The sequence below is a fragment of the Borostomias antarcticus genome (assembly GCF_949987555.1).
Source record: "Borostomias antarcticus genome assembly, chromosome: 18".
NCBI classification, from domain to species: domain Eukaryota; kingdom Metazoa; phylum Chordata; class Actinopteri; order Stomiiformes; family Stomiidae; genus Borostomias; species Borostomias antarcticus.
This window is the reverse complement of record NC_140251.1, coordinates 9,547,525-9,572,850: the sequence shown is the minus strand read 5'-3', so window position 1 is coordinate 9,572,850 and position 25,326 is coordinate 9,547,525. Positions and strand designations below refer to the sequence as shown.

Below are 25,326 nucleotides of genomic sequence, written 5' to 3'. Positions count from 1 at the left end.
TACTGCGGTATCAACGCATCCCAGGGGTCAAAGGGTCAGAGAGTAATTAAGACATGGTTGCCTGAGCATTCCCCATGCACACTTTCAAACGCTGATGGAAAGGCATGGAGATCTCAGTAAAGAGACACCATAGAGGTACTCAACATGCTCTATATACCGACACTGTAGATCAGATTTCCGTAAGTGTGCCTAAATGTTCCTCGTTACAGGCAATTAGTCTAATTAGATAGTGTGGTATCAGTATTCTATGTTTGAGAGGATAGGGTGCCCGAATGGGAGGAGATTCAGGGGTACAGTATAGTGCATATGGAGCCCGGGCCATGAAAGCACCGCTCTGTATGACAGCCAAACCCTCACACTTATCCAGAGCAGATGGGGGCAAAAGGGCCATTGATTTGCATGTAGAACATGAAATTATTGCATTGGCTTAATTGTTGCTAAAAGAGAAAGGGCCAAGGCTAGGAAATTGAGGTCTCTGATAAATGCTATCAGTAAGAGGTGCTGGTGAAATCAATATGGCAGTTTGTCAAAATGCCTCTCAGAGGGAGAGAGACAGAGGACTGCGCCAAGTCAGCAGAGCCCATTATCAGAAATCAAAGCCCTGAACACGCCTTAAGGAGGGGCAGCGGAGGGCCTAACAAAGGACACACTTTGGTAATTAAAACCCATTTTATCAGACCTGTCCTCTCATCAGCTCCCCTCTGTCACTATTGACAATCTGTTGCATGGAGAGTAATCACTAATTTGACTTTAAATAAATGAGCTGGAGTTATTTAAATTTCTGCATTAGCAAACAAAGCATGGGTAACAGGTGGGATTGAAGAAGAAAGGTTCTCCTATTCAAACGTTGTGGTCAGTCTAGTCACCAACTTAACACAGGACACTTAAAAATATACTGAAATAATCTGTGGATTTATGTTGGATAGCCTATACTGTAAGTGTACAGTATAGTCAACATTAGCCTATTCCTTCTTTAGCACAAATGATAGTTCATGATTACAATAAAGTAACACAAAATAGACACCAGGATCAATATGAATCAGACAACAGATTTTAGCTCACATACACTTTATTGATAATGACAGAGCATACAGATTCTCTCATAGTGTCGGTTTGAAACACTGTCGGTTTGAAACTGCTTTTCAGAGGACTGGTGATCAGTTCAGACTTTAAAAGCCTAACTGGACTGTAACATATAGGCCCTACACGTGGATGCAACAGGACTAGGATACCATGCATACAGTGGCCCTACACCCCATGCAAAGGAAATCCAAACAATTCACGCAGACACAAATCACTATTCTCGTTAGATTTGTTTAGTAATGTGCTCCATCATCTTCTTTGTAGGCGAAATAGACTGTGACGGGTCCAGCACTAGTCTGCACCGTCTCTGTAGTCCCCACCACCATCCAGCAGCCAAGCCCATAGGCTAAGCAAGGGATACCTAAAAGGGTGGACAGGCACAGCATATAGGCTTTTTTTTGTGCTCAAACCTTGATGTACGATTTATGACACTTAAATGACATAACATTATACAAACCCCCTTCTACATATACCAAACTGACCTAGATTGATGACTTTCAACAGGGTGAAAAACCTGTCCTCAAAGTCCAGGTTCTGTGCAGGTGCTTTGGTGCAGTGATACTTGATAAAAGGGAAGCACCCTGTTCTCAGTATTTGGTAGTTGGCTCCATTCACGCTCCAGTTGAAGTGGGACCGTCCGAACTGGTCGTTTGAGATGGCCGTGTAGCGCACACAGAAGGACGTCCATGGCGGCAGTCTGCGCTGGGCCAGGTGGCATGTCAGCACCTCGGAGGCTGCCGGACGTGGTACATTTCTACCACGAGTACTCGGGAACAATACAACTTTGAGAAGGGTTGTATGTATCTGACGTAAAACCTCTTTCATAGCTAGCTAATCCGCAAGAGTCAGCCTGTTATGGTTAGCAAACCGACTTACAGTCTGTCTCCTAGTCAGAGCTGGCTAGCTATGTGGCTAACTGTGGCTGGCTAGTGGCTACATTACACATGAATAAGCTGACAGAACGAAAGCCCTTATCAAAACTGTCGTCCTAGTACATGCACTGCTTTGTCATTGAGAATTACATGACTAATTCATTTCATTATCGTTGACATTCTCTCGGCTGTAGCCTATACTTCCATGCATTTATGGCTAAACCGACACTCTATTCCATCCGGGGAGAACGTTTAAATGTGAACATTAGTTCCTTTCCCAACACTGCAACCGCGGAGCTGCTCCCGATGAGCTGATCCCTGCTTTTAGGAATTAATATGAAAAGGCAATATCTCTATTGTTCTCAGTGAAATGTTTATCTTTATGCATGATGCAGGTGTATGTCTAATAAGGATTACATATTCATAGCTGTTGCTTAAATATAACAATCTTCTGAAAGCAAACATTGTCAGAGACCATGTTTCTAATCTAAATATTCATACATATCACAGAAATTGAGTTTTCCAGAGATAGATGTATTTGACTAAGAAAGCCATGAGATACATATGACGCCTGAAATCATCATAGCTGATCAACTGACATTATCAAAATTGAATGTCCTAACGTAGTCTGCTTACTTAATCAAAATATTGAGGCATTGAGTTCCCAACAAGTCCAAGTTTTTGAAAGTGCTGGTATTATGCCAGTGATCCAGTTTTGTTCAGGCCAAACTCGACTATAGATCACTTGTCTTCTTCCTTAGTTGCTTGGCCCTTGTTCTGAACAGTCATCCCCAACACATCTTCTATGTCCTTGATCAGGTCCTTCCATAAACACAAATAAACAGCGCAGTGAAGTAAGGTTCAATTACAAACTCACTATCCAGCATTATTTCACAAGCCAAGTAATTCAAATTGTTTTAATTTAAATGTTTTTAATTTTTCAAGTGGCCAATGGCCATACTATTCATCTTCCTCCATTAGTCTTTTCTGGAGGTATTTTCGCACACACATTTATTCGATTAGTACAGTATGTGGAATCTTTGTTTATTCTTCCTTGTGTCCCTTCTAGAGATAACATGAGCCTGGATCTAACTGACATTATTATGGAGAATAAGTACTGTTCTCATGATGCATATGAAGTCAACAATCGTTAGACCATTAACACCCTACCTTAAAATTGGTCTCTCCTTGCATGTTAGGGGCTGATATCTCCTGATGAATGACTGACAGATTCCGAGCAAAGGTCAGCAGGGCTCCCTGGAGATCCTCTGAGATTGTTCTATTAACGACACACCAAACAAACGAGTTTACTAATGATTCCCTTGCTGCCAGCTAAGAAACAATCACCTTGTTTGTCTGCAATGTCTGGTGGCGCTGGAGGTGGTTAAATGAGTACTTTCAGCTGAAAAGCTATCCCTGGTCTTTGGGGAGAGATGTGAGCACAGGCTCTGTGTTAACCATGGAGGCAGTTGTGTAAGCCAAAGGATTTGTGTGATAAATATCTTAAGTAAGCTGTTGGTCGCTACAACCTGCTAAGGATTAGGTAGCGTGTTACAAAACTAGAGGTGACATCTTAATCCTTTAAAAGATCATGTTCCATTCACCGTGTATCAGAGGCAGTCTCTTATTCAGTTAACGCTCTCAGTCTCTACTCATTTTATAATATGAGCTCCTTTATTCAAACAGAACAAGGTCACAACTGTTCAATACCTTATACTGGGTTGGTTGAAAAGACTACTACGGTATCTGTTTTGCAGTTTATATGCTTTTTCTAACTCTGAGGAGTGTGTGAGTACAGTTTGTGTCTGAGTGAGTGAATGAGTACAGTACAGTTTGTGTCTGAGTGAGTGAGTACAGTATGTGTGTGTGTGTGTGTGTGTGTGAGAGAGTGAGTGAGTAGTATGTGTCTGCGTGTGTGAGTGAGTGAGTGAGAGTACAGTATTGTCTAAAATGCTACAAAACATGGGCATTGGGGCAGAGCCAGCGCCTCCCTTCCAAATCCAGCTGCATTTGAACATAGGGGCAGATGTACTAACATGCTAACGTTTTTGGCGTTATTCCGTCGCAACGTGTGCCTGACAACATGGCATGGTATGGAGGCCCACAGAAGGGCAAGTTGCGCTTTCCTACTCATGCATATGCATTCATGGGAGGGTCGAGGGAAAGGAGGGTGTGAACGCGCATAAAAACGAGGAGGAGATGAGCAAGGAGAGACTGATTAATATCCCATCATATGTGTGAAAACTGCAGGTTAAAGCGTACGTCTGTTTTGCGGTGAAACCTCTCCGCCTTTGAAAAGCAGGTGTAATCCAGTTGCGCATAATCCACCAGCCTACACATAACCATATCCCCTGTTTACTATGAACATACAGATTTATGAAGTGCATACATGGGGGAGCAATTATTATTCAATATTTTTGATAATCCAATATTCGTGCAACACTGATATTTACAAGGTTGCAGTCTACTAATCAAATTGGTCTCAGATAGATTTAATATGTGTCCCAATGTATTAAGGCCTGAAATTATTAAAATGCAGTAAATTACGATGGACTGGACCATTCACAATGCAGACATTCACTGATTACAATTGGCACAGTTGGTCTTTTCATTGGTGTCCACGAATATCTAGGCATACTGTGCGTGTGTGTGTGTGTGTATATATATATATACACACATATATATACATATATATATATATATATATATATACATAAATATATATATATAATTTGTATTTATTATTATTATTGTCATTTTCCAAACCCCAAATTTCCCCCACGGGAATAATATAAGTATATATTATTTTATATCAAACTTATTCCACAGAAGTTTTCGCCGCAGCGAGAAGTGAGTGAGTGAGTGAGTGAGTGAGTGAGTGAGTGAGTGAGTGAGTGAGTGAGTGAGTGAGTACTATACAGTGTATCTGCATGTGGGGACCTCCACATTAATACTCACACCATCCCAAGACTGTATCTTTCACTGCTGTCATGGAGAGCAAAAAGAGTGCCTTGCTTTTCCTGTGAATAATGTACAAACATGTTTAGAAATGTGAAATTGCCACATTGTATTTGAATGCATGTGTGCCTTTACTAGCTATGCAGAGCTACACACTATCATTACTATGTGATACATTCTTTTAGTTTAGCAGCTGTTAGATGGATCGATAGTTGAATAGATTGCATTACCAAAAACACTTATTTTGTAATAGAAGCTGAGATTGGGTTCTACTGTACCTTGATGTCGAAGCCAATGCCCTGTGCTTTGCACATCTGGAAGAACACGCTGTAATGCACCATGGACAGGTTGGTGTGCAGCAACCGGCTCCCAATAACCGCATAGCGACTGCTCACAGACGGAGGCTGCAAATGGCAATTGCCATTTAGAGAGTCAGAGAGGGAGAAACAGATCGGTGGATGAGGGAAGAGAGAGTCAGAGAGGGAGAAACAGATCGGTGGATGAGGGAAGAGAGAGTCAGAGAGGGAGAAACAGAGACAGGTGTACAGTATGTGTGATTAGTGAACATGAGGAGTGTGAGCCACATGTGCTCAACTGTGGGGGCTTTCTTAATTAACTGGGGTGGGGGGGTTAAAGTTTGAAAGACATGTCGAATCCAAGACACAGCTGCATTACTCCAACTGTAAGAACAGTACTTTTGGGATGGATAACGCACCTCAAAACAATAAAAGATTATTATTAACAAAACAATACTAATCCCCATGAAAGAAAATAAGTGAAACAGATAGTGGGAAAGTGTGTGATACGACTAAGTCAGTAAGACTGGAGAGGTTGATTACTTCAAGCTGGCAGTGCTCAGAGGGATGAGAATAGGCCCGGGCCCCATGGGCCCCTGGGAGAAGAGAGGTGGGAGGAGTGAGCCCCTGTGAGCTTAGGAGGGAGCTCGTAATGCCTGTAATGGCGTTGCGTTTCCAGTTGTCAAGCGCTGTGTCCTCACACAACAATAAAAGTGTCGTGCAGGGATTTAATTGTGTTTGTAATATTATGCGGGCCCCTAATGATGGCCACTGCTAAAGCCATTAAGCAGCGAAGCGGCAGAAATGCTGTGTTGTTGTACTGGGCCACAAACTAAATGAATGTTTGATAAAATAATACAAGTCGCAGATAAACAAGCGTAAACACAGGCCTGCTGCTAATAAAGGAACTCTATTGTTTAAGTCCTGGCATCAGGTTGATGAGGTGCTCATGCATGCACACCCATGCATAATGGATACGCTATGAATTATTAATGTGTTGATTATTTAGGCTCATCTATCAAAATGATAATGAATTCAGCACCTTAACTCCAATTGGTCTCAGTGCGTAATTACAGTATTTAGTTGTATTTAACAAAAATAAATAACAGTGCACTGATGAATCTTCACCATTATTGGGATGCAATGAGATCCTCTCCTCTAAAGCCTCCGTTTACTGTATGGACAATTAGAGCACATTTTTGAGAATCTATCTAGATTCTTCAAATCTGAGTGAAGGAATTACATTTCTAGGGCTGGTGAAGAAAATAAATAACCAGGCAAAACCTAAGGCTTACAATGTGTACTTTATCTCCTTTCTGGCGTGTGGCAGACCTGCTCCTCTTGACTGGCAGAGGCACTTCAAAACGGCTTGTCTGGCAATCCAGCTTCCCTCCAGTCATGATGAGCAGCAGCTGGGTCATGGCCAGTTGGTTACTGTAGTTAAGGTCCAAATTAATGGCCCACACCTGTATAATACACATAAACACAAAGTCTGCCACACTGTAGCTACTATCTAAAATTATATCAAATATCAACACATTATTATTCAGTATTTCAATAATTTCCAATTACACTAGAGGGATCTTCAAAAAAACGGTCTATCTCTCTACGGGTCACAAAGTAAAAGTATACCTGTTAGTCCTTATGATAATATATACAGTGAGAGGCATATAGGAAAAGAGAGGTACACCTGTAGTGTTAGTGGGTCCTGTCTAGTGCTATGGGTAGCTAGGGGGTATCAGTCAGGCTTGCCTAGGCTCTCTCAGTCTGCCGAGGCCCCCACTGCTCGGCCAGGTCTGAAGAGAGACTAGCTTCAGAGATCTGAATGGTAAATGGCATCATTATAAGTATATTAAGGGGTCAGACGTGGTCAGGGCCTTCTGCTTAAACAGGGCTAATTTTCCCGATAATAACCTAATAGCTATGCCCTCTCTTCAAAACATGGCAAATAAATCACCAGTGAAGGAGTTGTTAATAACTAAGTGGCGGTGTCTGCCTGACTGTGTCCTTCCTATTTGTCAAAGTAAACGCTCCTGCCACAAACAGCCGTCCGCCTCTTGAACCCCACGCTCAAGGCTGGCTGACGGTTTAACTCCACTACAGTACGAACATCTGACCATGACGGTTTAACTCCACTACAGCAGGAACATCTGACCATGACGGTTTAACTCCACTACAGTACGAACATCTGACCATGACGGTTTAACTCCACTACAGTATGAACATCTGACCATGACGGTTTAACTCCACTACAGTACGAACATCTGACCATGACGGTTTAACTCCACTACAGTACGAACATCTGACCATGACGGTTTAACTCCACTACAGTACGAACATCTGACCATGACGGTTTAACTCCACTACAGCAGGAACGTCTGACCACGACGGTTTAACTCCACTACAGCAGGAACGTCTGACCACAAACCTGCTATAGATTTCATAAAAAACATTTACAATTACGGTAAATGTGAAATCGATGATGATAACAATCTGCGTTCGACTGCATTACTACGTAGAAAACAACCATGAAAATTGTTATCTTAACCTTACAATAATAACGGGAAACATTCCAATCTAGTTAGGTTACCAGCTAAAAAAAAAATATATATTGTCAAGGCATCAGACCGGCATGAACTGTACCACACTTGCTGCGCTAACTACAGTTCCAGCCCCCTTAATCCTCTCTCTCCGTCCTGCAGGGTGGGACTGGTCGGGTGATGGGCCGACTCTGGAGAGCCATTCACACTGGGCCAGAAGAATCAACCCCCCCATTGTTACACTTTACAAAGCCATCTGAAATACAAGCCTGGATTCTACCTGTTTTCTATGGCCATGCATTTTCATCCCCAGCTCCCGATGCTGCAGCTGGGGCTCCATGGCCAAACAATGTGGGGGGCGGGACGACAGGGGCAAACATATGTGACCCACTTCTACCCGTCAAATAAACGTGAGCGGCTTCTAGCAACAGGTTTGAATGTAAATTGATGTTTAAATCCCGGCCCGTGCTGTCTGGACAGACTCCTCTGTTCCTGCTCCTATTGAAGTAATACCCTACTGCTTATTCTCCGCAGGTCAGTCTGTCCTATTCATGCTCGTCACTGCAACTTCAAATTAAATGTTTGGGCTGCCCGTCCAATGCATTGAAATTACATTTCCATCCAATTTTTCTTATTGTATGATATTCAAAGCTTAGAAGCTATTCATAATTTCACGGTTTCTTTTGTGAACCGGTGGTTATTAGTGGGAGAGAGGGAGCCCCAGATGATGCGGCCTGGAGGGGAGAGTAGGCTACTACGTTAGCCCATTAAACACAAACAACTCATCTGGCTCAACACAGACATCAGTGATTTGAGATTTCAGCTGCAACATCCATGCCTGAAGATGAGGTGATGACGTCTAAACACTACTAAACCTCCATTATAGACAGGCTGTCCTGTGAAATCCTGAACGTTAGTGGTGAGAAATGCCTCTAGACTCCGTGGTTCGGTTAGGTTGGGGCACAGTCTGACTGGCCCCCAGGGGCCCAGACAATCACATAAGACGGAGCCAAGCTCTTTTAGTCTGTGCAGCCGTTCCAATCTCTGAATGCCCCTGGTCTAAGGGATCCCATTAAGAGCTTTTGTAGAGGGCCCCATGTGTGCCACCCCCCGCTCCCTGTCTCTCTGCTGACTCTCCGTGCAACACCAGTGACTGATGCACCATGAATTACAGTAAAAACCTTTAGTTCTTTTATCAGATTTCTTAGCATTAAAAGACACAATTCATGACAAAGACATGGCTCAAACAGCCTGGTACTGTAGTGCTCAGTCCATAGTATGCTCCCTCTAGTGGCTGAGGAGTCTAGACCACTTACTGTTTCTAACTGCCAATTATGAATCCCAGAACAATTATGTATAATATATATATATATATATATATATAAAATATATAAAAATAGTAGAATAATATATAGCCTACTTGTGTCTAATAGCAAATGTCCGGTAATTTGCAGGTATAAAATCATCAAAGAAGAAAATGGAAATGGCCCATCACTATCCTGTTTCTTTTGTTTTTACTGACGTGTTATATCCACCCTGTTTAATTTCTTCATTGGTCATATTGTGTGCAGAACTATTTCATTTTATACCTCCAATCAATAAGTGGTCGATGTAGCTGCATGCTAAGAGCAGAGGTTAAACAATCATAAAGTGCTCTATTTCCAGTCATAAATCAAAGATGTCAACACATATAAAGGCATATACAAGGTGACCAAGACTTGCTGCTATAACAAGTACTGTAGGCAGAGAAATCATGTGAATATAACTAGCAGCATGGTGACAAAGTGACAGAGCCCAAGATGCTGTGGAATCATCTGAGAATGACCTACTGTCTGGAAGACGCAGAGCGCTGAATGTCAGGGCTGCTGTGAGGTTACAGGGCGAGCCTTTAACAGGAGAATCGGTTTATTGACTCAATAAGACCTGGCAGTTTATTAGATGACCTTGTGAAACGTTTGGCCCTCTGTCCAGCGTGTGCCCGTCCCTTGTTGCGGCTCCCCGGGGAGCTGTAGGGGAGGCGTCTGTTTGCTCAGGCGCATCCCTGCCCCGGCCGCAGCGTAAATCCATCTCCCTGACCAGCCTGGTTCAACTGAGAGCTTCGCCAGCTGATTCACCACAAGCTTTCTCCCTACTAGGTGGCTATTCTCTCCATTATACAGCCTCTACTGCCTCTATTATTCTGTACTGTCTCTACCGCCTTGATTATACTGTACAACCTCTACTGTCTCTATTATACAGCCTCTACTGCCTCTATTATACAGCCTCTACTGCCTCTATTATATAGCCTCTAATATCTCTGTTATACAGCCTCTACTGCACAGCCTCTACTGCCTCTATTATACAGCCTCTACCACCTGTATTATACAGCCTCTACTGCCTCCATTGTAAGCCTCTACTGCCTCTATTATACAGCCTCTACTGTCTCTATTATACAGCCTATGCTGTCTCTATCATACAGCCTCTAGTGCCTCTATTATAGTCTCTACTGCCTCTATTATACAGCCTCTATTATACAGCCTCTACCGCCATATACAGCCTCTACTGTCTCTATTATACAGCCTCTACTGTCTCTATTATACAGCCTCTACTACCTCTATTAAACAGTCTTTACTGCCTCTATAATACAGCCTGCCTCTACTATACAGGCTCTACTGCCTCTACAGCATCTACTATCTCTATTAAACAGCCTTTACTGCCTCTATTATACAGCATCTACTGCCTCTACTATACAGGCTCTACTGCCTCTATTATACAGCCTCTACTGCCTCTATTATACAGCCTCTACTGCCTCATACTACGGGTGTGCCCGAATACGAATACGGTATTCGGATGAGCACAAATAGTAGCTTTTTCCCGAATAGTAAATTCGTACGAATATTGTAAAAATATTCGGGAGGGGGGAGAACAGTCAATACTGTATGAGCGAGCGATACGCGCACGTTCTGTCTGCTTGTTGACATGACACGACGAGGGAGAGAGAGAGACAGAGAGACAGAGAGAGAGAGAGAGAGAGAGAGAGAGAGAGAGAGAGAGAGAGACAGAGAGAGAGAGAGAGAGAGAGAGAGAGAGAGAGAGAGAGAGAGAGAGAGAGAGAGAGAGAGAGAGAGAGAGAGAGAGAGAGAGAGAGAGGACAGTCTCGCACCTGCTGTCTGTCTAGACAACATGGAGAGGGAGAGAAAGTTTGGAGCGCGCTGATCGGCACTAGGCATGCAGGCAACGAACGTAAGCAGCACCGAAGGCTTCTGTGCCTAGTTAACTGGTTTATTGAGACAGTAATTGGATTTTGTTTTCTTGTCGTAGCCTACCTGCTGCAATAGCCTATGTGAACTGTAGCGTTTGTTTGAGCAGAGGACCGGTAGCTATAGCTTGTTAGCTCAGTGTAGTATATCTAGCTAAAGCTAGCTATTTCAACTACGCATGCTCAGCCTCTCACTAGCCTATATAATATCCGGCTATTTTGAAATATGAAATAATTCTTAAAGTATATTTTAACAACTGAAACACAACTGATCAAATGTTTGATCCATGCCGTTCATTTATCAGCACAACAGAGTAGTCTAGTAGGCCTAGTAGGCTATGATCAAAGTCCACGTCTCTGATATAACAATAATAAACTATTTAAACAGATTAATAAATAAATAAATAATAATAATAAAGAATAATAAGAATAATTTCACTACAATACCCTACTTACCCATGGTTTAAGCACTGTTGAAACTTGAGTAGGCTATAGGCCTACAATTAGGCCTATCATTTTCCTCAGCTTATTAGCCTAGGCTACATTTAATTGTATAATTCATTTCAATTATATTTATAGTAATACATGTTTATTGCTGGGTTTGTGAAAACCATTACTAGTAGGCTACACCACGCTGCCTGTGTCACATGGTTGCAGATAATATATTAGATATTATGACACAGAAGAAATAGAGCTACTATAGCTGTTCTAGCAAAGTTGCTATGAGGACTTATATTTTGATTTAGTGTTTGATCTAATGTTTTTCAGTTTCTAACTAAATGTAGAATATCCCCCAGTTAAGGGTGGTGGTGGGGTTCTGACACTTCATAGTTTGTTAAAATAAAAACATACAGGATGATGATGATGAGGAATTATACTTCATAATTAATGATAATAATATATATGAACAGCAATTCTGATGCATTGAAAGCACAGCAATTGCAATGCCAATTAATATTAGGCTAAAGAAATGACATTTCCCCTCAGTTTAAACCGTTTTGAACCGACTTCCGGTTTAACCCCCCCCCCTTCCGAATACGAATCTGAATAATTAGCTGTCAAATACAAATAGTGGGCTCCCGACACACCCCTACCTCATACAGCCTCTACTGTCTCTATTATATAGCCTCTACTGACTATTAAACAGCCTCTACTGCCTCTATTGTACAACCCCCGACCGTCTCTATCATACAGGCTCTACTGCCTCTATTATACAGCCTCTACTGCCTCTATTATACAGCCTCTGCTGCCTCTATTATACAGCCTGTACTGCCTCTATTATACAGCCTCCACTGTCTCTATCCAGCCTCTACTGCCTCTATTATACGGCCGCTACTGTCTCTATACAGCCTCTACTGCATGTATTATAAAGCCTCTAATGTCTCTACTATACAGCCTTTACTGCCTCTATTATACAGCCTCTACGGTCTATATTATACAGCCTCTAAATACAGCCTCTACTGACAAGGCTGCCATTCAAGACTCAAGATTATTGATGATTTATTTATTGTTACATCCGTTATACAGATACAGAGAGAGAGAGAGAGAGAGATAGATAGATCTATCTGCTAGTTTACAATACTTAATTAACTGTAGCCTATATTTACTTTGTTTTCTCATGTCATTATTGAATGGTATTATCTTTAACGCTTTCGCAATATTGTTCACCTGACATTCATGCCAACAAAGCATATTGAATTGAATGGAGAGTGAGGAGAGAAAGAGAGAGAAAGAAAGAGAAACAGAGAGAAAGAGACAGAGAGAAAGAGAGAAACAGAGAGAGAGAGACTAGCAGCCCAGCTGATCTCTCTGCTCTGCTCACCCTCTGCTCCAGGGTGTGGGGGTCCAGGAAGGTGGCCAGGTCCAGGGAGACGTGGCCCACGATGTGGCACTGCAGGCAGGCCTGGCCCACGCGGCCGCAGACGGAGCGCAGGGCGTCCGGGGGCACGGAGGCCTGGGGGACGGAGGAGCCCACCGTCTCCAGCTTGCTGCGGCCGTGCAGCTGGTCTCCGCAGGACAACATGGTCACCCCCCCCCCAGGCTCCAGCAGCAGGTCCACCGTCAGGCAGGTCACGCTGTCGGAGGGGGGGTAGGCCTCCACCACCCCGCCTGGGGGAAGGGGGTTAGTACAGTAGGGATGATGAGTTAGTAAAAAGACAACATGCGATGTTGAGACAAAATGCTGGCAAGCGCAGCTGTTTGAGAGGACCAACATGCCAAAATAGAATGAAATCAATCTACTGATTCGAGGCGCATTTAAGAGATTCAAAAGGTATTTTTGGAATGATATGTGAATGAATTACAGAGTTAGAAATGGCTGGTGTGTGTGTGCATGTGTGTGTGTATGTGTGTGTGTGCATGTGTGTTTGTGTGTGTGTGTGTGCGTGTGTCTGACCTTGTCTGAGGAAGGCCTCTAGGAAGCCAGCCCAGGTTGGGTAGCAGGAGGTTCTGACGGGCCGAGCATATCGGGCCAGCCAGTCTGGCACCTCCTCCAGGAACTTGATCAGAACCGGCTCCTACAGTCAGACACAAACAATACCAGTCATCTGACCATCAGAACCGGCTCCTACACAGTCTGACACCGACAACACCAGTCATCTAACCATCAGCAATATCGTCAAAGTGTGCTGACCGATCCCATTTGACAGAATGTGTATTTAATTGCAGCGAGTGAACTGTGCCACTGTGGATGTACGGACCAGGAGGGCGGGGCTGCGCCCGAGTGACAGCCTGTTATCAGATGGCCTCAGCAGTCTAATGGCTTTAACTCACAAGCACGGAGACGGCATCTGCCCCCCAACCGCATCCACTCACTGGTCCGCTGATGAATATCCAAGCTGACCCCATCTATCAGGGGATCAATCAGGGCCCAACTCCGATCGATAGAGCCCTTGTTTCTGTAACCAGGAAATTCCATGATGGCTTTGCCACTTACTTCTGTTATTAATTGTCAAGTTCTACTTTGAGCAGGTGTCCCTAAAACGGTTTGCCAATTAATGAACTGTACACTCTCCCACCTGACTTTGCTACAGTATTAATGAAGGTTTTTTTTACAGGCACTAAGATGGTGACAGCTTATCTGGCACATTGTAATTGCAATTAACTCAGAGGAAATTTGCAATAAAATACCATGTTGATAATCATTTCCATGCTCTTGTAAACAGGGCAACATACTAGTAAGAACAATTAATTTGTGTAGTGGTGTTTTAATTGCTTAGGTCCAATTGCACATTAATGGTTACTGTGGCAATGAAAAGAAACAGAACAGAAAACACACTTCAGGTCACATAAAAGCATTGAGAAAACATCTGACTATTTACTGTGCAAAGGAAAAGATGGATAAACTCCTGAAACAGAACGAGGCCTGATGTTTTTGTGTTTCACAATTTGCCAAAGTGTTATTCTATCAGCTCTTCATATTTGTATAGGCATGGCTTCGCTGGAGGAGAGTGAGCTGTCGGTATTCCGGTCATGTAACGGCCATCATCATATTCCAGTACTGTGAGAGCTGTGAGGTCAAGCGCCGCGCGGTGATTCCCCCTCCACAAGCCATAAAGCACACAATGGTGCGGCAAGAAGAGTAAGGCGACGGTCGCCGTTCACTACGGAAGAGCGCCCTCACCCTGAGACTTTGCCGATGCTCTTCACAGGGACAGCGACAGCGGGACGGGGGAAAAAAAACAAAGAGAGGTACTTTACCATATTTTATTTGGACTTAAACTGCGAGCGGCGCTATATGAGAGGATTCCAGTCTTGGTTGATGTCCACATAAAACTAAGCAATCTGGCCATAAATAAAACAGATGCTGCCTTGGTTGCCATTTTCATCTCTCCATTATGCACTGCAACAACCTAGGAATATCTGACTGCTGACACATTTCATTCATAAAACAGTAGTTTGCTCTAGTGGGGAAAAAGCCCTTACTGCATCATAAGTGGAACACAGGCATATGGGGACAGAGAGATCAAACTACTCTCAGTGTGTAGCCATGTAGATGTGAACATCCTCCAGTAGGAGTCTTTAATGTGTTGTAGAAATGATCACAAATACGGACCCTTCTTGAGTTTTGGTTGTGGTGGATTATCACGTGACATGGCCTTTTGAATAACCTAAATAAGTTGTCGCTCTCTATCTGTTTGGTCACAACAGAAGAGAAAAGGAATATTCACTCCATCTGTTGATGCTATTACGTATCATTTTCCCTCGTACCTAATGATCCCTTCAGGCTGTGTGTTTGTGTCTGTAAGTGTGTGTGAGTGTGTGTGTGTGTGTGTGCGCGCGTGGTTCCATTCAGGCGTCGAATGGGTCCAGATCTACGCGTCTTTAACCTCTCTGTGTAAATGGTGTAGGCGACCTGGGGGGCCACTGCAGGCTGGAACTCTGAGCTGCAGGGCACGGCCCCCACAATGCCTAGAGCACCACCTGATTCAGCCCCTCCGCCCCCCCAGACCTCTCCTAGCACAGCCCGGAGCTGGCTGAGGCTGGGTATTATTCTCCCAGGCCACATGGGGTTTTGGTATTCTTCTTCTCTGTGAATTTAGCCAGGCTTCTCTTCACGCTGCACCCAGGAGAACAGTCAGTAATTAAACCATGAACACAGGGGCCACTTCCCCCCCCTCGACGTTTGAGGTTACACTGATCATCTGTGGGGTGTAAGACAGCCCTAACAACTGCCCATGGTAAGATTTAATATCCCAACGGGAAATATGGTTAAATTGTTGCACGTCGAGGTGGGTTTTCTCACTAATTATGATCAAAGTACCTTGAACAAGTTCATTTCTTAGTCTGAGGGTTTCATCAAAAAATGATATAAATGGAATTAATTTTAATGAACAGAGCAAATGTCTTTATCTGCAAACACTGCATTAAATGTACCAAACTACTCATAGTTTACAAATACTTAGATATATTCGATTCACTGGGACTATTGGGGCCATTACTAGTGCAATTACAGCATTCCCTGGAACAGTAATGAGAGCTATATCTCCATTGCCTGCTCTGTTTGATTATCTGCATTTCCCACCATGAAGATAAGATGGCGAGAAGAGGCATGAAATATTCATGTGTTTGAGTTTGCCTAAATCTAACGAGCGACGCCCAGGCCAAACATGTTTATACTTCACAGCCATTAGCTGGCGAGCGGCCAGCCCGCAGACGCACACGGAGCATAACTCACACGGAGTGAATAGGGGCTACAGTGAAAGGCCCTCTGTGATGGCCGTCCTGTGAGGGGGGCCTTGCCGTTGATTAAAAGAGCAAGGTGTAGAATACAGCCCAGGCAGAGTGCTGTCTCCATATGGCCCCCGAGCCCCGAGGCTGTGGGTCTGGGACGGGGGGCCCTACTTTCTCTCCCCGGGACCCCAGCTGGTGAAACAAACCCCATTTACTCTGCTGCTCCGCCGCCAGTATCCCAGCCTCCATCACGGCCCCTGGCCGCGGCTCGGACACTCTCTCTGCCGTAATTGACAGCGCTGATGACGTCATGACGGTAGCCGCCCCGGTCGACGACGCATATCCGTGCCGTGAATCAGCGACAGAGCTACAGTAGCAGCACGGAGGCAGGGAGCCGGGTCTCCAGAACCTCTAGACAGCGGCCGCGCCTCGGAATGAAACTAAAGGTAACAGCAATGTGTGCTGGAAGCCCATAGTGATAAGCCTGTAATTAGTTCACACAAAGCCTCCTGTTAAACGGCAAAACGCAGTAATTAACGCATGACAGAAAATCAAAGACTACTTTGTAAGCATATGAGAAATCAGCGCCAGAGGCCCAGGAGCTGTGTGTACTCATTACAAGCGCACTAAATTAATGCATTGCTAACCGTTAAGCATATATTTGTTTGTTTTGGACAGGTTTCAAAAAAAGTAAAAGTGATATACATACACATAATTTTTCAGATTTCCCCTGCAGGGGCCCTAATTACAAATAGTTCAACCTCTAAATGTTAATTCTATGGACGCACAAGAGGCTAATGTTTTAGCCCATCAAAACACATCTATTATTCACATATTTGTGAACTCAAAGCCAACCCCACGAGCCATGGATCATTATATTAAATTCAAGATTCTTTTTCTTTGTAAATGTACTTTTGTAAATGACAATACGATCATGACTTTAACTGTGAAAGTGAACGTACAGTGCATTTGTGTGTGCGGGACTGGAGCACTCTCCAGGCCATGTGCATTGAGGTACAGTACGCGTTAAGCTGCCACTGCCATCGTGAGTGAGTGAACTCATTCAACCAGGCAGTTTCCTGTCCTCTTCACCATATTGAAGTCAACTAATGGTTGTGCTTTAAATAATGGATACTGGCTAAACAAATTTCAAGCTATTCCAGCCATTGATCGGATGTTGTGTGGCTCTAGGGAAGATGCTGAAAATACTGTACCACAGGGACCACAGCTGGGACTATTAGTCTGTGTGTTCTACTCCCAGAGCTGATCCTGCGGGTGTATTCGTTTGTGTTCTATTCCCAGAACTGACCCTGAGAGGGCCCTTTGACCTTACGGTGACCTACGCCGTCCTGTAGCCTTTAGATTAAACCCGTTGTAATCCTGACCTCTCATTTCCGTGACACTTTTACACCAAAGTAGATGATGAGTGTACGATTCTGGGTCCCTCTCTCTCTCTCTCTCATCTGTAAAAGCGTATACAGCAGAGTGAGTGAGTGAGGAGTGGTGTTTGGCCGCCTCCTCCCTACCTGGGCCCAGGCCGTCCGCCAGCGCTCAGGCCCGTGGCGCCCGTACTCCCGCCGGGCCCAGGCGTGGCACCTCAGGTGGGTCACGTCACAGAAGGCCGTGCCGCGGCCTCCCATCTCGGCGTCCATCTTGAACAGCCAGCGCCACACGTCCATGTTGTCAGTCATCAGCTGGGCTAGAGTGTCATGGAGCTGAGGACACAGGAAATGACACGTTCACGGAGAACGCTCACCGGCGAGAGAGGTAGACTATGTGACAGTACACACAGAACTGCACTGTTCCATACTGTTGGGAGGACTGGGGCGTTATGCAGGAGGGGGGGGGCAGGGGGTAAAAACATTGCATACTCCCGCACACACTGTTCTCTGTTTTATTTGTCAACATTTCAGTTAGACCTTCATCAGGACCGTGGTTACGTACATCAAGACATCAAGAACCACCATCCTGATGAAGGTCTAGCCGAAACACTGACAGAAATAAATGGTAAATGGACTGCACTTATATAGTGCTTTTATCCAAAGCGCTTTACAATGGCCTCTCATTTACCCATTTACACACCAATGGCAGCAGCTGCCATGCAAGTGCTAGCCTGCTCATTGGGAGCAATTTGGGGTTCAGTGTCTTGCCCAAGGACACTTCGACATGTGGACCGGAGGAGGCGGGATTCGAACCGCCGACCCTACAATCGACGACCCGCTCTATAACTGAGCCACAGCCAAAGCAGAGAAAAGTGAGTGCGGGAGTAGGCTATACAATTTTTTTTATTTGAAAAGTGTATCTAAGGGTTGTACTCCCAGCACCCCGGACATGTTTGCGTGCTGCATGTTGATGTCCTCCCCTGGGAGGCTGTCCGGACCTGCTGCAGGGAGTAGATGTCCCAGCGCCCGGGGGCAACGCTGACCCCAGCACTGCTGAAGATCCTCCGGCCGCCGGACTTGGTGCCATAGAACTGGGCCACTGCCGGCTCCGGGCCCAGGACCGGCACCCCCAGCCGGTCGGCCACCGCCAGGTCATCCACGTGGGCCACGCCCCCCACCACGTAGGCCCGTTTGCCCCGGATCAGGCTCTGGATGCGGCGCAGGGTGCGTGGGCTGTGAGCCAGCAGCGTGGACAGGCACATGTTATGGGTCTAAAACAATGGAAGAGAGAGAGAGAGAGAGAGAGAGAGAGAGAGATCTCTAGGAGAGGACTAGTAATGCGTGTGCCCCGTGTCCTGATTTATCACTGTGTACACACAACAGATCTACTATTGTAATAGCCGGCGGGGTCGCGACCTCTCCTGTACTCCAGCAGGTTCAATTGATAAAAGCTGCCGGTGGGAGGCCTCGCCTATCCCTCACATCTTAAACATGTTGCTAGCAATGGGCTCCTTGGGAATACAACTAATTACTTCACATCTGTATTTATTTGATCCACATGGAATTATCCCTTCTGTCACTGGGAGAAAGCGCTGGCAGCCACGGGTAACGGTGATTCATCTCAGCAACACGTCTGCTATAGTTTAACAGCGGAGCAGCGGGGAAATCAATAGGGAGAAATGAAGATGCCAGGCTTTCATCTGGCGAGGGAACGCAGTGCAGAAAACACACCAGGTAGTAAATAAGTGGGTCTACTTCAACTTGTTAAATCAGGGCTCTGCTGAAGAAGACTAGGTAGTGAACACATACAGATACAGCATCAAACTACACCGATAGCAATTGATAATTCTCTACAATTTTAGAGTGGATTAATTATTCAGTGGACAGCTACTCTTGACCATGAAATATGTTTCAATAATTATAACTTAAGTATTCATCACTTCAGTATAAGATGTTTACATCTCCCTATCTGATATGACTCATTAAAAAAACACATTAAAAGGTCATAAAAATGATAACACAGATTAGTCAAATGATCTGTGTTAGTAAGCTACGCTCAGCTACACTCAGGGAGAAGATACCACGCGCACAGGGCGAGCACGGAGAGACTCAGGAAGAGCTTCTCTCCCCCCCCTCCCGGGCTATTCATTTATTTATTTATTTGTAGATATCCTTATCTATCTTATCTTACCCTTATTTGTTACTTGTAAATTTGTAATTTGTAAATTGAATATTGGAATTCATCTCTCTTGAGCATAATCTTGGAGTTGGCAGCAGCATTTCACTGTGACTACACCATAGCATGTGATAAATAAAGGAATCTTGAATCTCTTGAATCTTGAGAACAGGCTACGTCTCCTCTAGCGCCCCCTTGAGGAGTGCAGACAAACTGCCAACTCCAAGTAAACAGCAGGCTACTGTATGTTAGTAAATAGCAGGCTATGTTATTAAACAGGAGGCTATGTTAGGAGCAGCAGACTATGTTAAGAAGAGCAGAATATGTTAGGAACAGCAGGCTATGTTAGTAGCAGCAGGCTATGTTAGGAGCAGCAGGCTATGTTGAGAACAGCAGGCTATGTTAGCAAACAGCAGACTAAGTTATTAAACAGTAGGCTATGTTAGGAGCAGCAGGCTATGTTAGGAGCAGCAGGCTATGTTAGTAAACAGCAGACTAAGTTAGTAAACAGCAGGTTATGTTAGTCAACAGCAGGCTATGTTAGTAAACAGCAGGCTATGTTAGGAACAAAAGGCTTTGTTAGGAACTATAACAGATAACCCGCACAAAATTCCCCTGACTCTCATACTAGCTGCGTGTCTGTAGCCCGGCCAGTCCTTACTGGGAAGTACTCCAGAGCCTCAGGCGTGAGGATGGAGAAGCGTTGGACACAGGAGGCCTGAGAGGACCCAGTCCCCGGCCCTGCTGCTCCCTGCAGCTCCATCAGCCTGGTGTAGTACTGGAGCACATCGTCCCCCAGAGGCACCGGACACACGTAGATGACCTCCACGTTCTCGTCTGCACACACAGCAGCAGAGGCTCACACACCAGCTCCCAGGCTGGTCCCAGATCTGTGCTTATTGTAACACAGGGCGGTGTAAGGTGTGCAAGATAAGAGTGAGGTGTGTTGTTGTCAGGTGTTCAGATAGAAAGTGAGGTGTGTTGTGGTCAGGTGTTCAGATACAAAGTGAGGTGTGTTGTGGTCAGGTGTTCAGATAGGAAGCGAGGTGTGTTGTGGTCAGGTGTTCAGATAGGAAGTGAGGTGTGTTGTGGTCAGGTGTTCAGATAGGAAGTGAGGTGTGTTGTGGTCAGTTGTTCAGATAGGAAGCGAGGTGTGTTGTGGTCAGGTGTTCAGATAGGAAGTGAGGTGTGTTGTGGTCAGGTGTTCAGATAGGAAGTGAGGTGTGTTGTGGTCAGGTGTTCAGATAGAAAGTGAGGTGTGTTGTGTTCAGGTGTTCAGATAGGAAGCGAGGTGTGTTGTGGTCAGGTGTTCAGATAGAAAGTGAGGTGTGTTGTGGTCAGGTGTTCAGATAGAAAGTGAGGTGTGTTGTGGTCAGGTGTTCAGATAGGAAGCGAGGTGTGTTGTGGTCAGGTGTTCAGATAGGAAGCGAGGTGTGTTGTGGTCAGGTGTTCAGATAGGAAGCGAGGTGTGTTGTGGTCAGGTGTTCAGATAGGAAGTGAGGTGTGTTGTGGTCAGGTGTTCAGATAGGAAGCGAGGTGTGTTGTGGTCAGGTGTTCAGATAGAAAGTGAGGTGTGTTGTGGTCAGGTGTTCAGATAGAAAGCGAGGTGTGTTGTGGTCAGGTGTTCAGATAGGAAGTGAGGTGTGTTGTGGTCAGGTGTTCAGATAGGAAGTGTGGTGTGTTGTGGTCAGGTGTTCAGATAGGAAGCGAGGTGTGTTGTGGTCAGGTGTGTATATACTGTAGCATGTGTCTCCGGTTCCTACCCCTCACATCACACAGCCGGCCAATCTGGATGTTCTGCAGGATGTCAAAGCCCTTCAGGCTGTGGCGCTGGGGCTGGGAATAGCCTGCCCAAAGAACAGAACGGGGGTTCAAAGATGTTTGGTAACACTTTAAAATAGCTATCCCTTATGAAAAGTTAATAGATCATTCACACACTGTAAGTTAATGAGTTATTAATGACTTGTTACAAGTTTGTTAATAGTAGCTTAATGATTTAGAACTACATCTTATAAATAGTTAATAGATCATGAACAAGCTATTGGTAAACGACTTGTTAAGTATTTGTTAATAGTTGATCCACATATACTGTACAGCTGGCCCCACCTGGCCTTCCATCAGGGGAGCTACTGTATGTAACACAAATAAATAAATGTTTAGAAGTGAGTAACAAATCATTATTACATGTTAGTAAATGTATTTGTTAAGACCATGCCAATAGTTTATAGACCTTATTGGGATGTTATTCTAAAGTTGCAACTATTCCTCATTTGCTAATCTTTACAAAGGTTATTTTGTATTAGTAATTTGGTAAGTAATTATTATGAAGCTCAGTCAGTTAATACATTTTATATATTAGATAATACCATGTTCATGAGTTATAAACCTTTTGGGGATGTTATTCTTAAGTTGCAACTATTCCTCATTACCAACACTAGTGCACAGTGCCCATGGAGCTGTCATGGTGGATATAGATGGGTGGATGGACGGATGGATAGATCCATAGTTGGGCTGTACCCAACTCTAAATTGTGAGCTGAATCAGATTTGCCTGTTCAAACCAGAGATTTAACGATTCGTTCATTCGTTCCTGTCTAGGCTGAGGGGAGACCGCAGGGGACGGGACAGCTGTCAAACTTTCAACTCAAACTCGCAGGCAGCACAATAAAAGACGGCTATTTTTCTTGCCATACATGAATCATCTAGCCCACACTGCCCATCTACTTCAGATGCCCCCATGTTTTTATGCAGTGTTTCCCATAGCCTACATTTGGGTTGGCCGATTTGACAATAGTCTCCTCAAATGTGCTTTTGAAAACGTGTGTGAATAGACTCTGGACAGCTGTAAACAAGGAAATGTTTTGGCTGTCATTAAAGCATTTTCGCGGACATTAGAGCTCCATCTGTCTATTGGGAAATTTACTTTTTACAGTGGATATCTTAATATAAGAAGTTAATTTAAGAAGATTGATTTAGGAAAGCAGTTTTGTGTTGTGATATTCTGTTTGGGAAATGCATGTGATCGATGGCTAGGCTAGATGCATAGAGGCTAGAGGGGTCTAGCAGTGTGTGAATGATCTATTAACTATGTATAAGGGACAGTTGTAGATCATTAACAATTTAACTATTAACAAGCATTAACAAGTCAGTAATAACTCATTAACTAACAGTTTGTGAATGATTTATTAACTATTTATAAGGGATAGTTAGGTTATAAGGGAGAGTGCTTATTTCAAATAGGTATAGTGTGCCCTGCCAACTAGCAGGTATCAGCTGAGCTGTGTCCAAGCACAGACAAACAACCAGACACAGACAGCGTCCCTCTATCTAGACTTCTGACTGAGAGAGAATTATCAAATGAATAAGGGTAATTAAATGATTGAATTCATGCTAATTAACAACAATGGGGTTCAACTTCCTAATTATCCTCACTCACACAGCACTCTCCTCAGCCACCCTAAGTGCAAATAAAGCATTCCATCTGCTGGTAATTAGGTCTAATTATTTCAGACAATCACGATGAGTTAGAATGCAGATCTGATTACAGCCAAACTGAGACATGTACTCATTCAAGCCGACATAATGGAGGATTCTCGCCCTGTCCTTTTAGCAAACTGTAAAATAGGGATGGTGTTTCCAATAGCCCTTATAGCCCATTGCTTTCAAATTCCCAAGTGTCCCTTTTGAAAGATCGGGTCATAACGGCTTTTCATTTGCTTAATATCCAAATTAAACTGAGGCTAAATTGTGAAGACTGAGGCTAAATTGTTAGGTTCCCTGTCATTTGCACTCTCATGTTCCGGGTGTTGTCCAGCAGGAGGCCGTTTGAACGAGACAGGCAGGCGGGCCGCTGGGGCTGCAGGGGAGGCGAGGGGCAGGGAGGGGAGGGGCAGAGAGGGGCAGGGAGGGGCAGGGAGGGGAGGGGCATGGAGGGGCAGAGAGGGGCAGGGCAGAGAGGGGCAGGGAGAGGCAGGGAGGGGCAGAGAGGGGCAGGGAGGGGCAGGGAGGGGAGGGGAGGGGCAGGGAGGGGCAGAGAGGGGCAGGGAGGGGCAGGGCAGAGAGGGGCAGGGAGGGGCAGAGAGGGGCGGGGCCGCGCGATGCGGCCAGCAGGCAGGCAGGCAGGGGGAGAGGAGAGGAGCTCACTAATGAGTGGATGTGGACGATGGTCAGGGGGATGAGGATACCTAATGAGGGGATGTGGATGATGGTCCGCCTGGAAGACTGGATGTGTTTCCAGTTGGCTGCCAGATGCTGGAGAGGAGTGAGGAACAGTGAGTGATCAGTGAGGAGACAGCCCGCACGGGCACACACACACACACACGTAGGCACATATACATGCACACACACACACGCACACACAGGGCTGAAAATTAACACCTGCCACCGGCCAAATGCAGGTAAAATTTCCAATTGGCAACTAGATTTCGGAAGGCTACTGTATCTGAAAAAAATATATACTTGGCCGGTAGATTTTTTCATCTACAGTCCCCTTTTCACCCCTGCGCACACACATACACCACACACACACATGCACACAGACCTACACGCACACAAACACACACACGCCCACGCACACACACACACACACAAACACACACACACACACATGAGCGTGCGCACAGGCATACACACAAGCACACTCATCACATCACTGCGCAGCTAGAAGACATCATGCATGTCTTTCTCTGGGCCTAATAGAATCAAACCAAGCATAAAATATCACCTTAATTAAATTATGTGCTTACTTAGAAACATCTTCTCTCAATTAATTGAGTAAGTAAGGTACATGATGCTACTGCCAGGGGAAGATTAGGGGGCTTAATTAACACGCTATGAATGTTTGAAGGCTGAGAACATACATTAGTGCATGTACAAGCACCCAAAGATGGTCAAAGTAAATGAACTTGTGTGCACTAATTAAAAGACTGCCTCTGTTCATAAAGATGTTACAAGCAAGGTGACAGCGCAGACAAGACATCTGCACCACCAAATGCAGCGCATCTGGGAGGACTGCGTTGATGAAGTACTCGTCAAAGACAAGACATTTAATTTGCTCGAGTGTGCTTGTGTGTGTGTGTGTGTGTGCGAGAGAGAGAGGGAGAGAGAATGTTTGTGTGTGTCTGTGTGTCTGTGTGTGTGTGTAGGAAGGAGAGAGAGAGTGCATGTGTGTGTGTGTGTGTGAGCGAGAGAGGGAGAGAGAGGGAGTGTGTGTGTGTGTGTGTGTGTGAGTGAGAGAGAAACAGAGGAAGAGAGAGTGTGTGTGTATGTGTTTGAGAGAGAGAGAGTGAGTGAGAGACAGAGGGAGAGAGAGTGGGTGGGTGTGTGTATGAGTGAGAGAGATAGAGAGAGAGAGAGAGAGAGAGAGAGAGAGAGAGAGAGGGGGAGAGAGAGTGTGAGTGAGTGAGTGAGTGAGTGAGAGAGAGAGAGATAGAGAGTGTGTGTGTGTGTGTGTGTGTGAGTGAGAAAAAGAGTGAGAGAGAGTTTGTGTGTGTGTGTGTGAGTGAGAGAGAGAGAGAGAGAGAGAGAGAGGGTGTGTGTGAGAGAGTGTGTGTGTTAGAGAGAGAGAGAGAGAGAGAGAGAGAGAGTGTGTGAGTGAGAAACAGAGGGAGA

General features: G+C 44.8%; 2 protein-coding genes across 2 annotated transcripts in view; both read right to left on the bottom strand.

The window, feature by feature from the left end:
* Positions 1-1,087: 1,087 nt before the first annotated feature.
* Positions 1,088-2,171, bottom strand: cUnh15orf61 (chromosome Un C15orf61 homolog). The gene is made up of 2 exons (XM_084453078.1): positions 1,566-2,171; positions 1,088-1,444 (listed from the first exon to the last, which is right to left on the bottom strand). Exons 1-2 carry the CDS (start codon positions 1,906-1,908, stop codon positions 1,317-1,319), a joined length of 471 nt encoding a protein of 156 aa, XP_084309204.1. The 5' UTR covers positions 1,909-2,171; the 3' UTR covers positions 1,088-1,316.
* A 525-nt stretch (positions 2,172-2,696) lies between these two features.
* The window catches only part of iqch (IQ motif containing H), a gene marked incomplete at both ends in the record, with an annotated part of 29,361 nt that continues 6,731 nt past the window's right edge, over positions 2,697-25,326 (bottom strand). Inside the window, 12 exons of the mRNA XM_084452556.1 lie at positions 2,697-2,777; positions 3,126-3,234; positions 4,914-4,975; positions 5,192-5,317; positions 6,505-6,675; positions 12,810-13,096; positions 13,383-13,503; positions 17,686-17,874; positions 18,540-18,812; positions 20,379-20,554; positions 21,481-21,564; positions 23,901-23,967. Of these exons, the coding sequence (XP_084308682.1) occupies positions 2,697-2,777; positions 3,126-3,234; positions 4,914-4,975; positions 5,192-5,317; positions 6,505-6,675; positions 12,810-13,096; positions 13,383-13,503; positions 17,686-17,874; positions 18,540-18,812; positions 20,379-20,554; positions 21,481-21,564; positions 23,901-23,967 (1,746 nt within the window). The remainder of the gene's footprint in view (positions 2,778-3,125; positions 3,235-4,913; positions 4,976-5,191; positions 5,318-6,504; positions 6,676-12,809; positions 13,097-13,382; positions 13,504-17,685; positions 17,875-18,539; positions 18,813-20,378; positions 20,555-21,480; positions 21,565-23,900; positions 23,968-25,326) is intronic.

What these genes read in the sequence shown, in the direction of transcription:
- cUnh15orf61 (XM_084453078.1), bottom strand. Translation starts at nt 1,908, where the DNA reads ATGAAAGAGGTTTTACGTCAGATACATACAACCCTTCTCAAAGTTGTA. An exon ending in GTTGAAAGTCATCAATCTAG is followed by an intron (nt 1,445 to 1,565) that starts GTCAGTTTGGTA and finishes CCACCCTTTTAG; the next exon opens with GTATCCCTTGCTTAGCCTAT.